At 37.0% G+C, this 22,186-nt stretch overlaps 1 protein-coding gene across 4 annotated transcripts in view; it reads right to left on the bottom strand.

The window, feature by feature from the left end:
* The window catches only part of Usp7 (Ubiquitin-specific protease 7), a 39,424-nt gene extending 19,438 nt beyond the window's left edge, over positions 1-19,986 (bottom strand). For 2 of the 4 annotated variants that reach the window (XM_067102564.1, XM_067102565.1), the window contains exons 1-10: positions 18,762-19,986; positions 10,823-10,975; positions 8,004-8,279; positions 7,420-7,538; positions 5,823-5,966; positions 4,227-4,412; positions 3,793-3,873; positions 3,584-3,674; positions 3,253-3,445; positions 1,944-2,097 (exon numbers count right to left, since the gene is read on the bottom strand). In XM_067102564.1, coding sequence (XP_066958665.1) covers positions 1,944-2,097; positions 3,253-3,445; positions 3,584-3,674; positions 3,793-3,873; positions 4,227-4,412; positions 5,823-5,966; positions 7,420-7,538; positions 8,004-8,279; positions 10,823-10,975; positions 18,762-18,825 — 1,461 coding nt within the window. In that variant the 5' untranslated portion in view covers positions 18,826-19,986. The remainder of the gene's footprint in view (positions 1-1,943; positions 2,098-3,252; positions 3,446-3,583; positions 3,675-3,792; positions 3,874-4,226; positions 4,413-5,822; positions 5,967-7,419; positions 7,539-8,003; positions 8,280-10,822; positions 10,976-18,761) is intronic. The other 2 variants (XM_067102568.1, XM_067102566.1) reach the window with 2 other exon arrangements.
* Between the last annotated feature and the right edge of the window lie 2,200 nt (positions 19,987-22,186).

Raw genomic sequence — 22,186 nt, 5'->3', positions numbered from 1 at the left:
CATCCCTTGAGCCTCCAGTATGCTTCCTCCCAGGGGATGGGGAGTCTAGCAGGGACCTTTGCCTAGGAGCACGAGCAGGGCCGAGTAGCCACCTCCTCCACTTTACAAACACTAACATTCGTCACTTTATCCTCCAAGAATTTTACAGAGATTCCCAAATTCTCAACAGCTTAAAGCATTAACGAGAATTTCACGTTCATACGGGCTTCAAGGCTGGTCACAGCATCGGTTTTGGGTGAAAGGAAATCAGGTGAAGGAACAGGTTGCTTAACAGGAGGGGTGTTAAGGGAAGAAATGGAAAGTTCATGATCCTGATTATCTACTTCCTTAGAGGAAGCTCTAACTGCAGCTTTCCGCTTCCTATCAGAATCTAATTTTTTCATCCACTTCCCTTCATCCCAATCTCTACATTCATCACATGTTAAATCCGCGTTACAGTCCTGACCCCTACAAGTAGCGCAAACGGTATGTGCATCATAAATTTCTTTAGCTAATCCACTTTTGCACCCTTTGCTGCAAACTCTCATTGCCCTGTTCTTACCTGAGCTCGAGTCTGACATACTGCAAAGAAAGGAGGGTAGCTAAAATAACACAAGCTGGAAAAGATGTAACTGCTTGTCCTATCTAATTCTTAATTCTTGAAGACAAAACACTAAGTACATCACCAAATTCCAATGGCAGAATAATCCTGAATTCTAGCAGCTGCTGCAAACAAGCGTGAACAGCATAAGCCGGCAGAAACGACTGAAGTTTTGTGTTAAAGTAGTTCCTCACTCCTCCACCAATGAGCAGAAGGGGTATCTCCTAGCCACCGTATTGTTTTTTGTTTTGCTGGCGCAAATTTTGAATTCTAGCTGCCGTTCGGTTCGAAACAATAGCAATGTTACTACTGGGTAAGTTACATACTTAAAAATTTCTATTTATACATGAAACTAAATATCATATGTTGTTAAGCATTCAAACCCTACATTTCAAGACCAATTTCTTCCCAACTCTAAAATTCTCCGATCTAGGAAAAGCACTAAGTCTACAAGATCGTTAAATACCAATAATACAAAAGGGATAATTAATATACATCCTTTACACAGCACCTCATAAGCAAGAGAAAAACTGTACTTCTGAATAATGTTTATAAGTGCACATACCAAAACTAACCATATTGATTGTTCAGTTCTATGAGTAAGTGAATGCTCACTAGTTCTTTGGTATGTAACTAATACATAGAAATTGCGACACAAGGTCAAATGGAGCAATAAACATGAAGTACTGTATACACATTTTATTTTACAACTGTATTTCAAGTGTCTGATACTGAATGCTTTTGTAACTGGGGTAAACGATGAAAAGACATCCTAAAAATCTGATGGGTTTTCCATACTTTAAACTTTCAGTAACTTTATACAAGTATTATTGGTTTTATACTGTATGAAAAATTTCTAGAATTATTCTGAAACAGCTTCTTCAATTACAGTTAATAAAACTCCTTTTATTATTATTATTATTCAAAAGATGAACCTTATTCATATGGAACAAGCCCACAGGGCGCATCGACTTGAAATTCAAGCTTCCCAAGCATACGGTGTTCATTAGGAAACAAAACAAAAAAAAAAAAAAAAAAAAAAGAGAGAGAGAGAGAGAGAGAGATAGATCTAATTTATTAAAATAAATTAATAAATATGTACAAATGGATTAAAATGCAAGGAGAATAGCATCAGGATAGTAATGCATTACATCTTCACTTGAACTTCTAAGTTCCAACTGCGTGACGTCCTTATGGAGAACGTTCCACAGACCAACAGTGTGAGAAATAAAAGACCTCTGGAACCGAGAAATTCGAAAGCGAGGTACATTTCCTACTATATTTGCAAACAATAGACAATATAAGAAGTAATGAACAAAACATCCAAAAGGTAAACAAAGTAAAGGCTACTTAAACAACTCACTCTTCCATCTCCCTTTGGATTAATGAAGACAACATAGTGGCCCCCGTGGTTATCCCCCGAATGTACCAGGACGGCATGGAGAATGTAAGTAGCAGGTGAAGAGTCATTGTTTTGCATGAACTGGTCCATGTTCAACTTCTCAGGAAACTCGTATCTGCCAGAAAAATTATACCATGATGAAGCTCCAAGAGAAAATTATTCCATCGTCTACAGGAATGAAACTAAATCCTGCTGGATACATAAAAACATATTATGCTTTTTCCAGTGTGTATTTTGTTTATATACAAAGCCGACAAATAATTTAACTTGTATTAATAAAAAATTATCTGCATTCTCTTCAATATTTCTGCGAGTGTAAGTGTAGTCAGCTCTGAGTTCCTAGATAAACTACCCTGGATAACAAACTACAGAACATTATGAATAAGTGATGGAAACAGAAGCATTATCTGTGAACACCCTCTGTTTACCCTATTTCACCAACTCAGTCCATCTGCTCAATGTTGATTACATTCAATGTAAATGTAATTATTTCTTATAGGAATATAAGGTGACATGCTTAAAAATACTACCAACAGAGTAGCAACATTGTTAACAAAATCTTACATTTGGACCGATTCATTTTATCTGGGCCAGACGAGTATGGAATTTTATAACACAATAAATCAACTGTATAAATATTTAGTAGAACTGGCAAAAGGAAAGATGTTCTTTTGTTCAATAAAGTTGAAAAATGTTCTCTTGTTCAATTAAGTGAAAAAATGTTCTTTTGCTCATTAAGTGATAGTTACATAGAATTGAATGATCCCACAGCAGTGTATGATGCAATGACAGTCTCTAGAAACCTTTTACAATCTGCATTAATAACACTGAAAATGGAAAATATTAAATCCAGGTCTACACACTCCTTGGTTAATCTAGGACGGCGGATCTTTGTCTGAAGACCTCAAATGTAATGACTTTTGTTAGGTCTGATTGGTTTTATACTCTTTTTAATCTGTTGTTGTTTGTCAAAAAAACTTTTATACTCTTTTTAATCTGTTGTTGTTTGTCAAAAAAAACTAAGTACTTCATTGCAACGTTTTCGGTTGTATGTAGTTTTCTTGAGAATACTGTGAAAGCAAAAGATCTTGCACTACCCTGTTTGACTTTTCTTGTGGCTATATACACTTCATTCATTATGTATATATAAGGTACATCCATGGCTGCTTTTCACAATTGAGAATGCCTTCCTGTCCTGTAAGCCTACTGAATATTTTGGATACCTCTTTAACTGGAAAAAATGTAAAAGGAAAGAAAAAAAGGACATTACCTGTCATTGATTTTGACATTTGAGTCAGTGATTGGATCATACTGGAACCGCATGAGGTGTAGGTGTAACACAGGTGGGAAACTCTGGAAGAGAACTCCCTTGTCTGCTTCCTGTAACCCATGCTCCCCAGCATCATATTTATTATCTCCTTCTAAGGTCTCTACTGTTACGTAGTCTTTGAATGACTCATAAACTGAAATTTTAAAAATACACTGATTAAATCACTGATAACGGATATTTGGAGATTATAGACCACAAATCTAATGACCACTAAATTTTCAGTATCTGAATTGTATTTACAATCTATCAGTGCTGATTAAGTATCACTTACTATTTTTCTTTCCCTTTATATTAAGCTGAATATCATAAAAAGTCTCTGTTCGTGATGAGGTATAATCTACATGTTTACACTTGAAGTAAGACTGTAAAGAAAATGAGAAAATTAGTAACATATTTCTAGAGAATTAAAAACAAAATGCATTTTCTTTATTCAATTCACCATCAACACTTGACATAACTATAAAATCAGGATCAACTCACCAAAGTCTTGCCTTCAAACAACCTAGGAATGACCCCTTCAACACAGGTTCCTTTCATTTTGGTTTCTAGTTTATCAAGCAGCTGGAAACAAAAGTGAAACAGTGACTATGTAGATAGTTTAGGTATCAAAAACATCTGTGGGCTTAGTTTTGATGCAAAACTTGCCTACAGACTAAAATAAGAACCAAATATATCAAGTCCTAACATCCCTCTGGAGCTAGGAAATAGTGCACGCCCTGGTGCGGCTTATTACAAATGATATTAAAGGTCTTTAGCAAGTCCCTTCAGGCCACCTGCTGCATAAATATGTCCCTTAATTTCTAAAATTTCTAAGATTTGCAACCACAAAATAACACTTGTATCTCAAAAGGAATGATAAAACACAATACATTCACTCCAATTACAGCACGGAATCACGTCAGATGACAACTTACCACTCGTAAAAATTCTTGAGCATCATGCTGCATGAAAGAGTCCAGTGTTTCCCATCCAAAAGACTTTGTTAGTTTCTTCGTGCCAACTGGTTTATCAGAAGTCTGCAGCTCATGGAATACCCTCTGAAGAGCCAGAGCAACACTCTTGGTTGAATCATCACTTTCTGTTGGCATCTTATACACAGCCTAAGGTGACAAAAGATAAATATTATAATTCCAAACTCAATCTTTCCAAATTCCCGATTACATTAACTTATCACTAATATTCTGCTGTCAAGTTAAAGGTCACACAAAAATTTAAAATGTTATATATGAAACCCATCAATCATAAGTAATTCAATCACTGTCAGATTGTTCGAAGACACATTCTTTCTCGTATGTCTTGAAACGGAGCAGTTAAAAGCAACTGTTCATGGATGCATGCCTATGGACTACTGGTTCAGTAATTGTCTTCCTCAACAGTTTGCATGTCTCAAGAATGTTCACATTATTTCAAGATTCTTTCCCCCCTTGTGCTTCAGCAGTCAATGCCAATTTATTGTTTATAGTAAGAGGCACATTATCTGTTACCTCTTGATTGCCACATGCACAGTAATGTCATATTTCTAATTATTTCACATTTTGTTTTGTATTTTTTGTTTGGCCGGATAAAAAATTACATCACCATATGTCACCCATAATTCCTATCTTTAACATTTTTCCAGCAATGTAAGTATATATTCAGTAGCTCCCTTACACTGCTATTTCGTATATTTGTTTGCCATTTGTGAAGTGTTCTGTGCTGTGGCCTTGTGAAGTGTTGAGCATTGGTAGGTCTGGTGTTAATGGCTTACTATAAGTATGCCCAAGTAAAGCTATCATGGTTCACCAAGGACTGTCTTTATTTTCATGTCTTGCATGAAAAAGACTGACATGTTCCACTTGATGAGGCTGAGTTTGCTTCCCCTGTCATATGTACAAATAAAGGCATCATTTAACATACATTCACATCTACCAGCCACAGTCACACAAATTTACACATTAACGTTACACCTAAACATTTTGGTCAGCCAACAATTTCTGATAAATTCTTAACTGGCAGCAAAAAAAATTTAAAGCAGAATAAATTCAAATAACTTCTTAAGTGACAACCATAAAATATATATCAGTAAAATAAAATTGTGATATAGCTATCAGATTTTACTTTGAAACATAAATGAAATGAATTATTCCTTTGAAAATGAAAATGCTTTACAGTAAAACCCGTTATCAGAGGAAGCATAAGCTAGCCTTATAGCATTCTTTTTAAGCCACATCTATGAAAAGCTGACCAACTGTTCTTGACCCCTGTGACTGTTTTTGCTGGCTCTTGTCTGCTCTGCTCTCCTCTCTTACATGCAATCTTCATGACTGAAGACTGGGCATATGCAACACATTATTTTTCAGAAGACCCCTTGGCAAGGAATCCAGCTATTTCTGATTAATGTTTGCAAGGAATCCAGCTATTTCTGATTAATGTTGAATAAAAAAAAAGTGTACTATTTAGTAAAAACAAATTTTTCCTTAAAGGTAAACTGTATTATTGCAAGATCCTTAAAACGTGATAAAAGTTCTTACCATTCTTAGCTGACTTGTAAAATAAAGGACTTGGAGAAGTGAATTCATGTAACATGTTGCCCCCTGGTTCTTAAGACCTACATAGCCAGTATGCTTTTTACTATCCCAAGATACCCCATGAGGTGCGTCTGCCGACACCCAAACCTGCAAGGTGAAAGAGGCATAAGTAAAACTAATTAAACATGAAGTGTGAAAATAAATAATGGGAATAAAGATTTTTAGTTATTTTTCGTTGTTATTATTCACATGAACGAAAGACATACAGTACATGCATTCATCAAAATTATTATGACTACCTAAAACTGTAGAAGACTGAAACTGCTAATATAGTCATTAATTAGTATAAAACAGTCTTTCAAAAAGAATGATTCCACCTTTTGCCTTTGCTCTCATGAAGAAAATGCAGGGGGAAAGTATAAAACGAAAGGACGACGATCTCTATGCTCAAAGAACTGAAGAAGGATCTCTCAGAAAACAATACATCTTTTCCAATTAATTTATCCCAGTAATTAAATTCTATTTGTAGATATACAAGTGATGACAATAGATCACCCTACAGTGTCCATCCTTACCTTCAGTTTTATAAGGGATATGAGATTGCTACAAATGACCAAGCTTATTCTGTGATCCTGGGAATGGTGGAGGATTTAATTTGATTTTAAGAGCTTTAGCCCAAAAACCATGCATTGGGGCACTTTCTGCAATTCAAAGCTAAAGACAGTGAAAGGTGGAGATGGAGCAGTTGGACTAAGATAAAACAGATTAAGAAAACAGAAGAAATGCAAGGAGGTAAAGGTTGCGTTGGGAGAAAATCCTGCAGCTGCACTAAGAAATGATTTGGTTGAACACTAGAATACATTCTGCATATTCTAAGTTTACTTTCAGATTAATGGACTCACACAAGAACTTGTTTTTGATGTAAAAACAAGTTTCTGTTCAACACCTTTGCACATAAGACCCTACATTATCTCAGAAAAATGGGCTGAAAAATAGTCAACTGGTCCAACAAAATAATTGGCCTCATATGATAGAAATGTAGTTATGCAATACCACAACCCACACATGAAACCTAAATTCTCAGTATTTAAGAACAACACCTAGGACAGATATCTGACCAAAGCAAAACATGGAACACTTTTGCATAATATAAAAATAAAACTTGGGTTCAACTCTTATTATATTCAATGTTATCTAGTATGGGAAATATGCTCAAAGAGAGACTTGATCAAGGTCAAAGTGCTGGGACCTATGACAGGGTCATTCAACACTGAAAGGGAAACAGAGTAAAAAGGTTGAAAGGTGTAACAGGAGGAAAACCTTACAGTTGCACTATGGATCAATTGTTGGGAGAGGGTGGAAAATAAGATAGAAGAAACAGAATCTGAATGGAGATACAGCAAAAGGAATGAAACGGGTTGCAGCTAGGGGCCCGAAGGGATGCTGCAAAGAACCCTAAGTAATGCCTACAGTGCACTGCATGAGGTGCACTGATGGCACTAACCCCCTACGGGGAATGCAGAGGTATACAGTACCTGGTTAAGTTTGATGCAGGGAGTACCACTGAAAGCAGTTTCAGGATAAAAGCAAAATTTCTCACCTCTAGTGTAATTGTATCATCCTTGATGTAGCCCTTTTCTGGATCTAGGACATCACTCCATGACAAGAAGTGAGAGAAACCCCAATCATTCTCCTTACTATAAAACAAGTGTTGTATCTCTGAAAACAAACAGATGCTCAAGATTAGAAAACTCAACAAGCAAAAGCCATGACTAACAAGAAAGAAGTTGGCATTAACAATAATAGCAATGGTTATTATAGATCTTTTACTTTTTAGCGAAACTAATTCAAAATCCTATTCCAACCAGAGACCATACATTGGCCAATATCAAATTCCCACCCAACCTTCTACCTGCTTAACATGAATAGATGAAGAACACAGACCCAAATACCACAGTAAAACTAACACATCTACATTACTGGCCTTGTTAGAATATTCATTTGCAATGTCATAATAATGACAATGAAAATCTCAAGTTAAAAAAGTTAATAACCCACAAATATCAAAAGAAACAATTACTTTAAGAAACAAATATTAAACACTAAAAATCTCTGGTCTTAAAAGCTGCACATATAAACATGCAAGACAAAAACACTGGTGATAGCAATAGCAACTATACTCACTCCTTGTAAATGGTTCCTGGCCTTCTCGTACAGATAAAATTCGTAGTTCAGCAACAGCATTGCAACTCCAAGATGTGCTTTCGCTCTCCCCGTTACATTGCAAGAAAAAGCCCAAAGACCTCTGGGGTTGCCTATCCTGAGCTTGGCTTGTTCTTGGCATTACCATGATCTTCCAAGGAAGATTTCGAACATAGCAGGGAGGAGAAAGCATCGTGTCCTTGAGCTTGCTGAATTCCTTCACACGAAACTGAAACTTGGCCTCTGATCGAGCATCATCTGTGGATATGCAAAAATATCAGTTACTCTCTAAAAATATAACGAGTATCACATGGCTTCAATAAATTGTATACATGTAGATAGCAAGTTTTAAAAAACCAACTTTGTTCCAGAATGCATACCCTACCTCAGCCCATTAACTTCTAATCCATCACTCCACTGCAACCACATATGTAAGTGATACCTGCCTTCAAAAGCTATCAAAAACTGCAACAGTTAAAAAATTAACTAGAGGCCTGAGAGAGATGTAGCTTGACCTTTATATCATAAGCCTAGGTACTTCCTGTAGGACTGATAGGTGGGTGCCTGCAAGCATATACCACTCAGATCTGACAGTCACACTTCAGATTTAGTTCCGGTTTCATTGTAAGTGTTGATATGATAAATATCATTATAAAGCATTTAAAAGGAAACCAAGCAATTCTTAACTCTAAAGTTGCGACCAAAGGCACATAGTCGAATCCTTTCAAATTCTGAATAATGAGAAAGAGCATATGTAAAATAAATTTTAACTGTAGAATTAATCAGATATAAAAATAAACTTGAAAAAAATTCAAACTTCCTTACACCATCGAAATTTTGCTTCATTACACCATCGAAATTTTGCCAAGTTTTAGAATGTACTGACAAAATCTCAAAATTCATTAACCAGACCAATGTATTATAGAAACGACACTTACAAATGGCATACAGAAAATCATGCAACAATCTCCATAATAAGTAACACAAGTCTCAGTACTGTATTTGTACCTAAGCTGTGTGTTTACAATTCCGACCATCTTAATCACAGATTAACCTTTCAGTAAATAAAAGTCCAAAACTATACAACTAATGAACTAACAATTTCACATCCTCTACTGCACACCTAGATTCAACAGTTGTAAAGTTAGGCATACCCCTTAACTACCATGTTACAAACCAACATAGGAAAAAACCTCCAGTGTATGCAACTTACCTATAGGTTGAGAAAGAGACCCTTTGGTTTTTCCATTAAAAATAGCTTTGACTTTACTGAAACAGTTCTGCATGATTTTGACTAAGACAAATTCCAAATTATCCAGTATGAACTACAGAATTGCTCTACTTTGCAAAGCAGATCAAAACTAACAGAATACTGAAGTATAGTAGACAAATACAAATCTAACAACAGATAGCTAATCAAAATTTAAGGTGCTTATCAGTCTTATCACACTCATACTACAAGTAAGACCTATGAATGACAAGAGTAATTCTTCATGAGAGCAAGCTATCAAATGATTTACAATCTGTAACTTGAGCATCCAAGTATGATTGATGTTTCATCTGAATCCAAAATGACAAATTTTAAGTCAATTTGTATTTTTAATAACTAACATACCTTTGGTCTTTACATAAGGGAAAAATTCTCTAGCGCCAGTTGGAGTCCGGTTAAAAAAGTTACAAGGAAATTGGTGGCATCAGGAGATCAACTTTCAATAAACATATACAAGGTATTTTTCATCAATATATATACAAAGATAATGTGAAACACATGCCTAAGCCATATACAACATAGTATTACTTTGTGATAAAATTAAATGTCAAACAGCAAAGCTCCACAATTCCTGTAGAGTAATACTAATCTTATCCACTTGACCACATTCATCACCTTCATCCACCCAGAGAATCTACACAGGCCTACACTAAGATGATAAGAGGGGACGTAGAAAGACTACTGCAATTCATTAAGCGAGTTTTTTTGTGATGACTGGATTGGAATTACACCCTATATTTGGGTCCCAGGAACTGTCTGTAGCATTGCATCCCTGTTCATACAGTACACTATTAAGGAACCTACCTTAACATATGCCTAATTATCTATAGGGAGGAGATTTGTGATTGAAATAATGTCAGACAGATCCACAGGTTAGAGACCATGAACAGCATGATATATGAATAATCTTGCTCGGTTAAGATACAGAGTCAGTCAAGGTTGAAAACATCTGACACTGGTAAGCTACTAGGATTGTGATCTCATGGGTGTGTTGAAGATTGGAACCAAGGCCTCTTTGATTTTGCAGATTATTGTGTTTTATAGGATTCTTAAACCTATTCTGGATGCTAATTAGTTTCACTGTCTTTGTTTTAGCACATAAGGGAATGTAATACAAGGCATCATATGTTATAAAATTACAAAGTAACCCCCCATAGCTGACCTATTTAGGTGGATACAATACTGATAATCCTCCAACAGCTAATACTTAAAATATTCTATTTGAGAGGATAACCCTACAGGTCCACCTACCCTTTAAGCCTGTTACATAGGATGAAGTTGTTAAGTTCACCAAATACCTATGATTCAAGGTAAAACGTCAATTTCAAAGACCGACTCAATGATTCTGACCGATGAGCAAATGAAGCAATAATCAAAATGGGGGCAATTTTTCTACTCAAGGACATAAATTGGGCCCATATGAGGCACAACCTCGTCTGCACATACAAACAAAAAGAACAGCACATTATGCATAACCTGTTATTACAACCCTGTCCACACACACACAAAAAAAAAAAAACCAACACATTACCTTCATCCATTTCAGTGTCATGGGGAGTGGTGGAAGAAACTTCTTGAGCATCTCCATTCATCTGCTCTTCTTCAGCAGGCTCAGTTATCCCACCCCCTCCCCCACCTCCATCATCAACTCCTCCATCTCCTACTCCTTCCTCAGCAACTTCTTCTGAAAATAAACACACTGCAATTTTATAAGGAGCACACAAAATTGCACAACAAAATCTAATTCCCAAAACACACACATTAGCGCTTTGCCCCTCATTCTACAGATGCATTTCCAAGACCTTGTCAATTGTACTACTGTACAGTGAAGTGAAATCTTCAAGGGATTTCTTTGGGGGTCTAACCTTATATGGGCTTGCAGGTTATTGGCAGGCCAGACTTCAAATATATATAATAATTTTCTCATACAAAACCTATTAATCAAAATTTGCCTTATCCCCATGGACATGGACGATTGGCTTTGGGCCAAAAGCAAAGTGCTGGGACTTATGACGTCATTCAGTGCTAAAAAGAGAATTGAGAGTAGAAAGGCTTGAAAGGTGTAACAGGAGGAAATCCTCACACTTGCACTATGAAACAACTGATAGGAGAGGGAAAGATGGAAGAGAGTATGAAAAGAGGTACAGTAAAAGGAATGAAAGGGGTTGCAGCTAGGGGCCGAAGGAACGAACGCTGCAAAGAACCTTAAATAATGCCTACAATGCACTGCGTGAGGAACACTGACGGCAATACCCCCTACTATAGGGCATGCACGTGGAATTCCTGTCTCACTTGAGTCACATTGCCTCCGCTTCATCTTCACTTTACTGTAGAGTTGGGAGGAGAGCAGAGGTGCTCAGCTCTCTTCCTGAGGTGGTGATAAAATTAAAAGGAATTGTTGACGTCATCTGGTTAGACATGGATCACAAAGTATCTAATATTTTTCATTCCTTTCATATTTGCTTTTCCCCAATCTACTTTTGTTGAATCACATCCCCTTGAATCATTTAAATGTCAAAATTTCAAATCCTGAAAATACAAGGGCCCTCAGACTTGAATCCATAGAGAAACATTCTCAACTGCATAAGCATCAACCTTATCTATGGTATGTTTGCACATCCAATTAATATTTGCATGGGAGGAGACCAGTGTACCCTAGAGGCCAGAAGGGATGCTGCTGCAATATGTTGCTTTGATATACAGTAAACCCGCCGTATTCGTGGGGGATGCGTACCGCACCCCCCTCCCCCACGAATAGCTAAAATCTGCGAATACTTAAAACCCCTCTAAAACTCTTAGAACTGCCTATTTTGATACTTTTAAACACCAGAAAAACCTTCTAAAAATGCTTATGCCCGAGTATTTTAATAGTTTTATCACAAAAAGTACATTTAGCCATGAAAATATGAAAATACAGTAATTAGTGAATATTTCTCAGTGAAAAATACTGCAAATGGGCGAATTTTCCGCGAATAATGGGTAGATACGTTCCTTAGAGAAATTCGTGAATACGTGAGAACACGAATACAGGGGGTTTACTGTACTACAAAACAGCATTTTTAGATTTAACAGCAGACATGCATGACATAAAACCTGACAAAACTAATACAAATTTTGATATCAGCATTAGGCTTAGCAATTACGCTTTAAAGCATACGCACAGAGAATACAATGTGGAATGCTAGAATGATAAATAATGAGCCAGACTCTCTCAACCCAACAAATTACCAGCCTTGCTAAGTGTAACCAAACCTTGGCAAATGTTAAGTTGCCTAGTATATTATAGCCTAGGCCCTACTACTTCCCTAATATACATCTTTTTTATGTATATATCACCAAAAACATCAATTTAGTTTTGAATTTCATTCACAGATACAGTTCTTCTTGCCCTGAACATCTCATGCAGCTGTTCCTTTTTGTAATGGCCTCCTTAATTCTGTAGCTCTAATTCCTGTTTTCTTCTGTCTAGGTCATGAATGTCACGTGAAATCCGTAAGACAGGAAAAAATATCACTGACAAAAACTATTCTTTACATTTTTCCGTATTTTCCATTTCCCTTGAAGTACCTTCACTTGAACTGTGAGCCACTGCTAGTTTCGTAGACCATCATTAATATTTCGCATTTCTCCTAAAATAGAGGGAGTCCAATTGAAAATGCATTAGGCTGAAGAGAAGATATAAAAAAATAAACATATGTACAGTATTACATTACAGTCATACCCTGTGACCTTTCATCGTCACCACCTGCAAGACCAGCTCAGAGGGTAACATATGAATGTATTCTTGTCTTCAGACAACTAAAGGTCAGAACATTCATCCAAGCCCTGGACATCTAACCATCATCTTAGAAGCAGGAGAATCACCTGGCATCATCATTCTTAAAACAGTTTCCAAGGTCAACAACCATTTAGAATATACAGAACAGAATTTATAATTTAGGCTGAAGGCCAAGTGCTGGGACCTATGAGATCATTCAACGCTGAAAGAAAAACAGAGTAAAAGGTTACCAGGATGTAACAGGAGTATAACCTTCCAGTTGCACTATGAAACAAATGCTAGAAGAGGGTGGAAAGTATGGAAAGTAAGATGGAAGACAGAATATGAATGGAAGTACTGTAAAAGGAATGAAAGGAGCTGCAGCTAGGGGCCGAAGGGACGCTGCAAAGAACCTTAAGCAGTGCCTACAGTGCATTGCACCTAAGGTGCACTGACGGCACTAACCCCCTCAGGGGAACAACCATTTACACCAGAAAATATTTTAAAAATTGTCTACAGCAATAACTATGATATATAGGCTGCAACAGCATAGTGCACAAGTGTTGACAGCAAAGTAACTTAGAACAGCACCACTGCTACACCCCCCGTCATGTGCTACCGGTGCCACTACCCTGTTACAATGACTGGATCAACTTTGACGGTAATCCAAATTAAAAATTAAAATTTGTACTCTTACATATGTGATGTAAGGTAACTGATACAACTAACGGGTTGGCTTCTAGCTTCCATACAATATAGCAGCTTTAAACACTGAAATTTAGTCTTTTCCAGGTGTTTTGTGAATTGGTCTTGACAAGACAAAAACAAATGAAAGTATAGTCTCAAGTATATTTTGATTGAAAAACAAAGCTAATGGACGACCAATACCATACTCTATCAGTACTAAGCATTAAAATATAGAAAGACTATATATTATATGTCTCATGACAGATTATTATTTATAGGCTGAGATCAACATATCTGTTGTGAGGTGTTCTGTCCATGCAAAATTCATCAAATGTCTTTTCTCTCATAAGTGGCAGCTGTGTCTGTTCACATTCTGCTTATTTTTTGACTTGCAAGACCAGTCAACCAGTCTACATTACAGTAAAATCAAAATATAATAGATTTAAACATATGAATCCTGAAAAGATAAGTCGAGTTGAGTTGAATATGGAATTTAAGCCAAAGACCAAGCACTGGGACCTATGAGGTCATTCAGCACTGAAACAGAAATTGACAGTAAAAGGTTTGAAAGGTGTAACAGGAGGAAAACCTTGTAGTTGCACTATGAATCAACTGTTAGGAGAGGGTGAAAGTGTGAAAATAAGATGGAAGAAAGAGAATTTGAAGAGGTACAGCAAAAGGAACAAAAGGGGTTGCAGCTAGGGGCCAAAGGCACGATGCAAAGAACCTTAAGTAATGCTTACAGTGCACCGCATGAGATGCACTGATGGTACTAACCCCCCCATGGGGTGTATGATATAGAAAAGCTCATCTCAGAGAAGTATCAATTACTGTACAGTACATATGTATGTACTTAGAGATCTGTCGTATTTGGCCTAAGGTACGATACATCAGTGTGTTTTAATGTCCACGTTAACACAAAACAGAGGTTACAACTCCAACAAATATTGGATCTGAACACAATGGAACACGATAAACGTTTGGAATTACTGTTGTCAAACTGTCATGCCCTACGTGTAGGCTAAGTAAATCATAGCGTAGATGCTTTGTATTCCTTTATACTAGCCTCATAACCATAAAAATGATTTTAGGTGATCAACAGACTCTCTAAAACTGTGAAGGGATGGTTTGTCAGTACTATACTCAAGGAGGTTCTGCAGAGAAGACATGACAAGCAACTAATCTCTTAGTTTTGTCCTGGATTACAACCAGTGCTGTAAACAAACCCTATAACTATCAAATAACTTGAGGCACCAAGGGGAACCAGTGTTTTCAGGAGCCTCTACTATTCAAGTCGGATGGTTGAATTTTCATCACACTGAATTTTAATGTAAATGTCCACTCAAATGAAAACAGTGATTACAGTAAACCCTGTTTTCACGGGGGGATGCGTAACGCAATCCCCCGCGAATAGCTAAAATCTGAGAAAACTTAAAACCCCTCTAAAAACACTTAGAACTGCCTTTCTTGATAATTTTAACACAAAAAAAAAAAAACTCTAAAAATGCTTATACCTGAGTATTTTAATAGTTTTATCACAAAAAAGTGCATTTAGTCATGAAAATATGAAAATACAGTAATTAGTGAATATTTCTCAGTGAAAAATACTGTGAATGAGCAAATTTTCCGTGAATAATGTGTATATACGTTCCACAAAGAAATCAACGAACAGGTGAGTCCATGAATAGTGAGACCGTGAATACATGGGTTTACTGTATTCAGCATCTCGCATAAAACAAGCTGAGTGAATCATTAACAAAACTATAATGAAAACAGATGAATGAACCTCCCAGCAGGATCAAATTGAATTACTGTACTTGGACTGAGACATGAGGAACAAATATGGGCCTTCTAGCTGTATATCCCAACCACAAAGTAAGGAATATGCTATGAAGAATGGTTTGAGGAATGTTCTGAATTATGATTTATAGAGCTCAAATTATGTTAGGATAGGATGCATGGGTCCACAGAACAGTGCACTGCTTTAATTGTGCAACTAGGATATGTCTTTGGTCCATGGTTGTATGCCATCACCTTGTCCAATTTTGAAAACTTTTATGTCAAGCTACACACTTATAATATTGTATTACTTCCCACATTTATTAAACAGTGACCAATAACACTACCTTACCTTACACCACATATTTAAAAATCATGACATAACTGCACTGTAGTCATTACAATATAAAATGATACTCATTTCTAAGGTTAGTTTGGTTCAATAAACAATGACAGGCTTGGATAGTAATAAAGCTTAATACACATAAATACACTAATCATTGGTGTATCATCCTATTAGCACTGAATTATGAATAAACAATGAATTACGAATAAACACTTATTAATTTACTGTTTTAATATCCCCCAGTATTCGCATTCTCACAATTCACGGATTTCTGTATGGAACATATATACACATTATTCACAGGAAATTTGCCCATTCGCAGTATTTCTCACCGAGAAATATTCACTAATTAGTGTATTTTCATATTTTCATGACTTAATGCACTTTTTGTGATAAAACTATTAAAATACTCAGGTATAAGCATTTTTAGAGTTTTTTTTTTTTAAACTATCCAAATAGGCATTTCTAAGTGTTTTTAGTGGGGTTTTAAATATTCACGGATTTTAGCTATTCGGGAGGGGTGTGGTATGCATCCCTGGCAAATATGGGGGGGGGGGTTTACTGTATCAGGAAATGCAACAACACTGCGCAATTTTCGATTCTAAATGTGACATTTCATTCGGCAATGAAACATACCTATATGTACACACAAACAAATATCTTTTTCACTTCCCTAGTTCAACAGGAAAAACTTAACTATACATATATATATATACTGTACTGTATTGTGTTTTTGTCATGTACATTACCTTTGGCAATAGCGATGGCTGAGGTAGACAAGAAACGCAATCCAAAAATGCTTTCACAGCTCCCATTCAGTTTGTTCATATGTGATAATATTAACCAGTGGCATACTACAGTAAATATTGTTTTCACAGTACACATCTTTCTGCTAAGTACTGAAATCGACATCAGGTTTAAACTGACTCAGAGTAAGTTGTATGAACAGAACAAAGGCATTCATTCTTGGATCATTACTTTACCACATTTATAAACTAAGAACAACAGTAATGTCAATATTGTCCTATGGAAAACAAAACAAAATGTTGTTACTGACATTGTAGTCACTTTTGTATTTGCCCCTACACACATTCTGAAATATTAATATCCTATACAAGACCTATAGACAAATGAATTAATCCCCACATATCCTAAGTTGCATATGATATCAATTTTCTGATATAGCCTTCTCTAGGTTATAATTTGATGAGAGAAAAACATATCAATTTAATTTTCCACTCAATTCTCAAAATACAAAGGCGGCAGATTTCAAAATTTGTGGCCAACCTTGCTAAAGGGACTGATTCTACCCTAAACCTAGATTAGTGATGGAAGCTACCAAGCAAAATGGCCAAACTTTGGGTCATATCTAATACTGTACTGTATAATGCTCTTTATCTTGCCTTATGTGCTCTACTATATCTCTTAAATTGTGAAAAATGTATATGTAAATACAAGACTCAAGATTAGGCTATATGCCCCTCTCTCAAATTTGGTGAAGGAGTCACAAGCTAAGGATACACTGACTGAATTAGTTCACGATATTGTTTCCTGCAGAGTTCTGGGTGTATAATTATTTTAAATGCTGACCACTAAAAGCCTGCAATTGCCTTAAGTTTAACCAATAAATGCCAATTAGTTTTGCCAAGACTGGCAAACTAGGTCCGGGATTCAAAAGTTGTCTGCTCAGAAAATAACCTACATTAACCTAACCTAGGACATGCAAAATACAATTTTCAGTTTTTATCTTGTGTTTTATGCATTTTTACTATAACTGTTAGTGCAAACAACTGTTTTCTGTTTTGAGGCTGTCTAATATGGCCATTCTAGAGTCCTGGACTTATTTTGTTAAACAACTCAACCTTAAGTCAGATAGTAGCCAACCAGGTGGGTAATTGTAAATCAATGTCTCACCAAATACATCAACTTCAACCTTTTCTGAATGCTTACTATGTTCAGCATGTTTTTTAAACATTACTGTTGTTGAAACCTAATCAGTTTTACATATTCCCTGAATCACAGACAATCTAATAAAAAGATGGATTTGCAGACAGAGGCCTGTACTGCCTTCACAGACAAACAAAAATGAAAAAGATAATCTTAGATCAAGAAAAGCAACTCCCTTTTTGCCTCTGGGTTCATTCAATTTAGATCATTTCTTCTTGTGGAATTCGCTTCCTTTCTGTCTGCTCCCTCAAAAATTCTGCTTTTGAAAGCTTTGGGGTCACCCCAAATCTACAGTGACGTCACCTAGCCTACAGACCTGCGGTCACAGATGCATAAAAACAACAGCTCATACAGAGTAAGAATTGCATATTTGGCAAGAAATAAAAATTGCAATATCACAAAATCAATTACAGTATATATTCAAATTGTACGGGTATAACTGCAAAGCCTATAGGCTAGGGCTTGTTTACCACAGGCTAGGCCTCTTCATAAAACATTCTCAAAGGTCATGTAGCCAGCACTGTATCTATGGCTAAATTATGATGAAACTGGTGCCTAACCTAAACAATATCACAACATCTAAATAGGGTACAATGACATCCTACCTATGGGTAGCTTGATATTATAATGGTTTCCCTACCCTAACCTTACTTATGTCCAAACAAGGTACAATGACAAAGTCAAGGTCAAGAACTGAAGTAGCAGGTTAGCCTACACAGCCTGTAAATATTAATATAAAACAATAGTTACCATACATAATAAAACAGCCTAACCTAGGGTAGGGTAAGTTAGGAATGTTTAGGATTATGGAGTTAAGGTAAGGAAAGGATAGGCTAGCCTAGCCTAGGCTAGACTCCCTTAAAATAACAAATCACGACGGAGGTTCCCCAGGGAGGCTTCCTAGGACCTCTCCTCCTTAGGGCGGCCTCCTCCAGGGAACCGAGAAGACCGTACCTTCCTGGGTATCCATGAGCTCGAGGTCCTTGTCCGGGGTGGGCGGTTCAGTGACGTGGTTCATGACGGGCGGGGTGGGCGTGGGCGCTGTGGTGGTAGTAGTGGTAGTGTTGGTGGTGTTGTTTGAGGCGGGTGGCTGTTGGGGCGGCTGTTGGGGCGGCGGCGGGGCGGCTGCTACCAAATGGGCGCGGGCGCCTCCTCCTCCTCCTCCTGCAGCGGCGGCGGCGGCCCCTCCTCCTCCTCCTCCAGAACCTTTGTTAGGTCTTCGTCCGCCTCCTCCGCGGTGGTCTCGACTACCGGGACACCCGTTCTTGCCAGACACGGGGACTTTGAGAGCGTGCTTGCTCGCTATGCGCCCAATGTCTGCAGATGGCACCCACCCCCGTCACCAGGGGCAACCGCACACACATATAGTCGCCCCAAGGAATCCACAGCCGACAACAAACTCGTAGCCCGACAGACAAACCCAATCAGGTTAACCCATACAGGGGATAATAGTTTCACATCGGACACCGGTGGATCATTGAGGTTTCCTTCCTTCCTTCCTTCACTAAGACACAAGTCAACTGCTTCTTCTCTGCTCGCGGCCGCAAACTCTTCTAAAACGACCAATACTAACTGTTATTTCGGCCGTTTAGCTCGTCTCTCGCGCGATATTACACTTCTGGGTGCGTTTCCCCTTATTGCGAAGACCCACGCACTGTTTCAAAATGGCCCGAATGGCGAAGAACAGCGAAATTTCGAAAAAACTTTCTCCACTCAGAAATCGTACTGGAACACATGACGAATGCTGCAAACAAATGGGAAAATGGCGCTCGCTGCTACTCTCGATTTACTCACTCGATTTTTTTCGTGCGTCTTTAGCGTAATAACTTCAAGGCCGATCGATAAATAAACCCTCTAGATTAGGATACGAATGCAACACTGATCTTTAACGAGAAAGTAACTGCGATGATTGGTTATTGTTCATAATGTCGAGGGGCAAACAAAAATCCTTGACCGTGGTCCTGGCTAGAAGTATGCTGGAGGCGCCAATTTTGAAAAGGCACATTCCTTCGTCAGTAGTTACACTAAGACTGAGTGAAAGCCATTTCGTTTAACTCTATGTTGCAATCCTAATCTTCTTACACTGGAAAATGTGACAGTCGAGGCACAGCGAGCCTCTTATTTGCAGTCTGAAACAAAGTTATAAATATTGGACGGGACGGCTGCATCCGAATCCAATGATTTCCTTTGATACTTTCTTTACTCGGGGATCGATATCTCCATGACAATTGAAGAATGCACCAAGTTTAACAAAGTCTTATCCATTTGCAAGTGCATTAATCGGTAAGGTTACTGGGTAGAGGATATGCACACATTTATTCTCACTCCGTCTGAACTTTGCATTTCGATTAAGAAAGATACGGGTACAAACAGTAAGCTACTTTTCACAGCTAACGGTACCGTCACGGTCTAAGCCGCGGGCAATGCCGTCGATATATCGTAGACAATGTCGATAGATAAATACTACGTTACTGAACATTCCTAAATAAATGTACTTTTTCGATAATTACAAGAACTTAATACTTGTCTCCTTTTTACGTATTGTTTTGTGGTACACATTGGTAATGAATCCTGCTCGTCTAGAAAAATGCATTCTTTAGAACCAGAACGTTTTGAAAAATTCAAGAAAATTAAATGAAATTACATACTAAAACGAAAAATCAGAAATAAGAAAACGTACATACGTACATAATCAGCTACATAAAAACTTGTTTAGACAAGTTTTGTATTGAATAATTCATAACAAAAATTTATTCTGAAAGACATTTAGAATAATCTTTATTCATTCTGAATAATAAATAATGGTTAGATATTCACATACCAAGAAGGTTGAAGCAAAACTTCACTAAAATCAGACAAAATGTAAAATTAAGACGAAAATAATAGAAAAATTGGATCTAAACTGAAAATTTTAATGCTATTATGAACTGCGTAATTTTACTATATTCATAAATAAAACTCGTTTTAATTAATTCATTGTATCTAATCTTCAATGAGATGACGGTGCTTTTTTTCATTTGTTCGCAATATCGAATGACGGAGTACATAAACAGTGGAGTATAGAAAACGAGCCTCGGTAATCGGGGACACTAAAGAAAAATTACAGAACTTTTTGTTAATGAAAATTAAATATGAAAAAAAATTATGATATTTACAAGGAAGAAAAAAAATAAATAAAACTTATTGTTTAAATTATGCTTAAATTGCATTAATAATGGTAATCAGGTATCGAGAATGTGTTAAGTCTATGTATACCTTTGTGAAGTAGACAAAGAACACTTAACTCTGTTGCGTTTGTGGTACACTAGATGAAATTGGATTTAAATGCGACGTTCTTAACCAGTGGTAACATACGCAGTATAATGAAATGGCTGGAATGGGATTTAAATTGAAATATATGGCCTTCACTTGTAAATATTGTTTTTATGGGCATTTTTAACGCATGAAACAATGTTAGATTACTGCTAAAGACATACAACTTTAAAGGAGTTACGCATAGTACGACAGTGGCATACCAACGCCCGCAGAAAAATCAGACGCGACCGCAGCGCCACAGCCGAGGGGTGATGAGTAAGAACAACGGGACGGAGGAGAAGTTCATTAACAAATTTATATCATGAGAACCATGAGTAAGTAAAAAACAATGAGAGCCATGTGTAGGCGAGCGATAAATAAAGTTCCTAAATGAGGGTGAATGCACTTTACAGACATTATAAGACAGCAACTCAGATTAAACAAACGGTATACTGTGCCAAAGTTCACACAAAACATGACGAAGAACATGTCGGAAGTACATACAGGAGACGAGAATAAAAGATACGGCTGAAAATAGATTTTACTCTTACGTGTAAAAGAAAATAAAACAAGGATTCTAGGCTTCAAACAGGAGATTTCGACTTACATTTGAGATATCCCAAGAGTACTCAAATTAATTGCATGACAGGAATTCATAATAAAAAGAATTATTTACACAGAGACCAACCATTCTCTATCCCTGTTAGTGCCAAATCTCATTAAATGTGGACAAAATACTTTCATCGAGTGCAAAAAAAAAAATCTAACTGCATAGCACAGAAAAAATTACAAAAGTGTAGGGAGTCCTTAGGACTTTGACATATCGAGGTCAGATCATTGCCTTTTCGATGTCTTATAGGACTATAGAAACTGACAAATCCTTAGCCCCGTGTGCATTTTCCCGAGATGTAACGAGTACCAGTACCTTGCACTGAAAAAGCGGGACGCCATATCTTAAAAACTAGCCAAAGAATTTTCTTGAAAATAATCCCATTGTGCTTCCCACACCCAAATCACACGAGTCGAATAGAAACCAACCTAACATAACCAAACCTGGGGGCTTGAAAAAAAAAACCGGGGCTGGT

Source organism: Macrobrachium rosenbergii, chromosome 59 (genome assembly GCF_040412425.1).
Source record: "Macrobrachium rosenbergii isolate ZJJX-2024 chromosome 59, ASM4041242v1, whole genome shotgun sequence".
Taxonomy (NCBI): domain Eukaryota; kingdom Metazoa; phylum Arthropoda; class Malacostraca; order Decapoda; family Palaemonidae; genus Macrobrachium; species Macrobrachium rosenbergii.
Note: the sequence above shows the minus strand (reverse complement) of the source record. Positions and strands in the feature narration are given on the sequence as shown.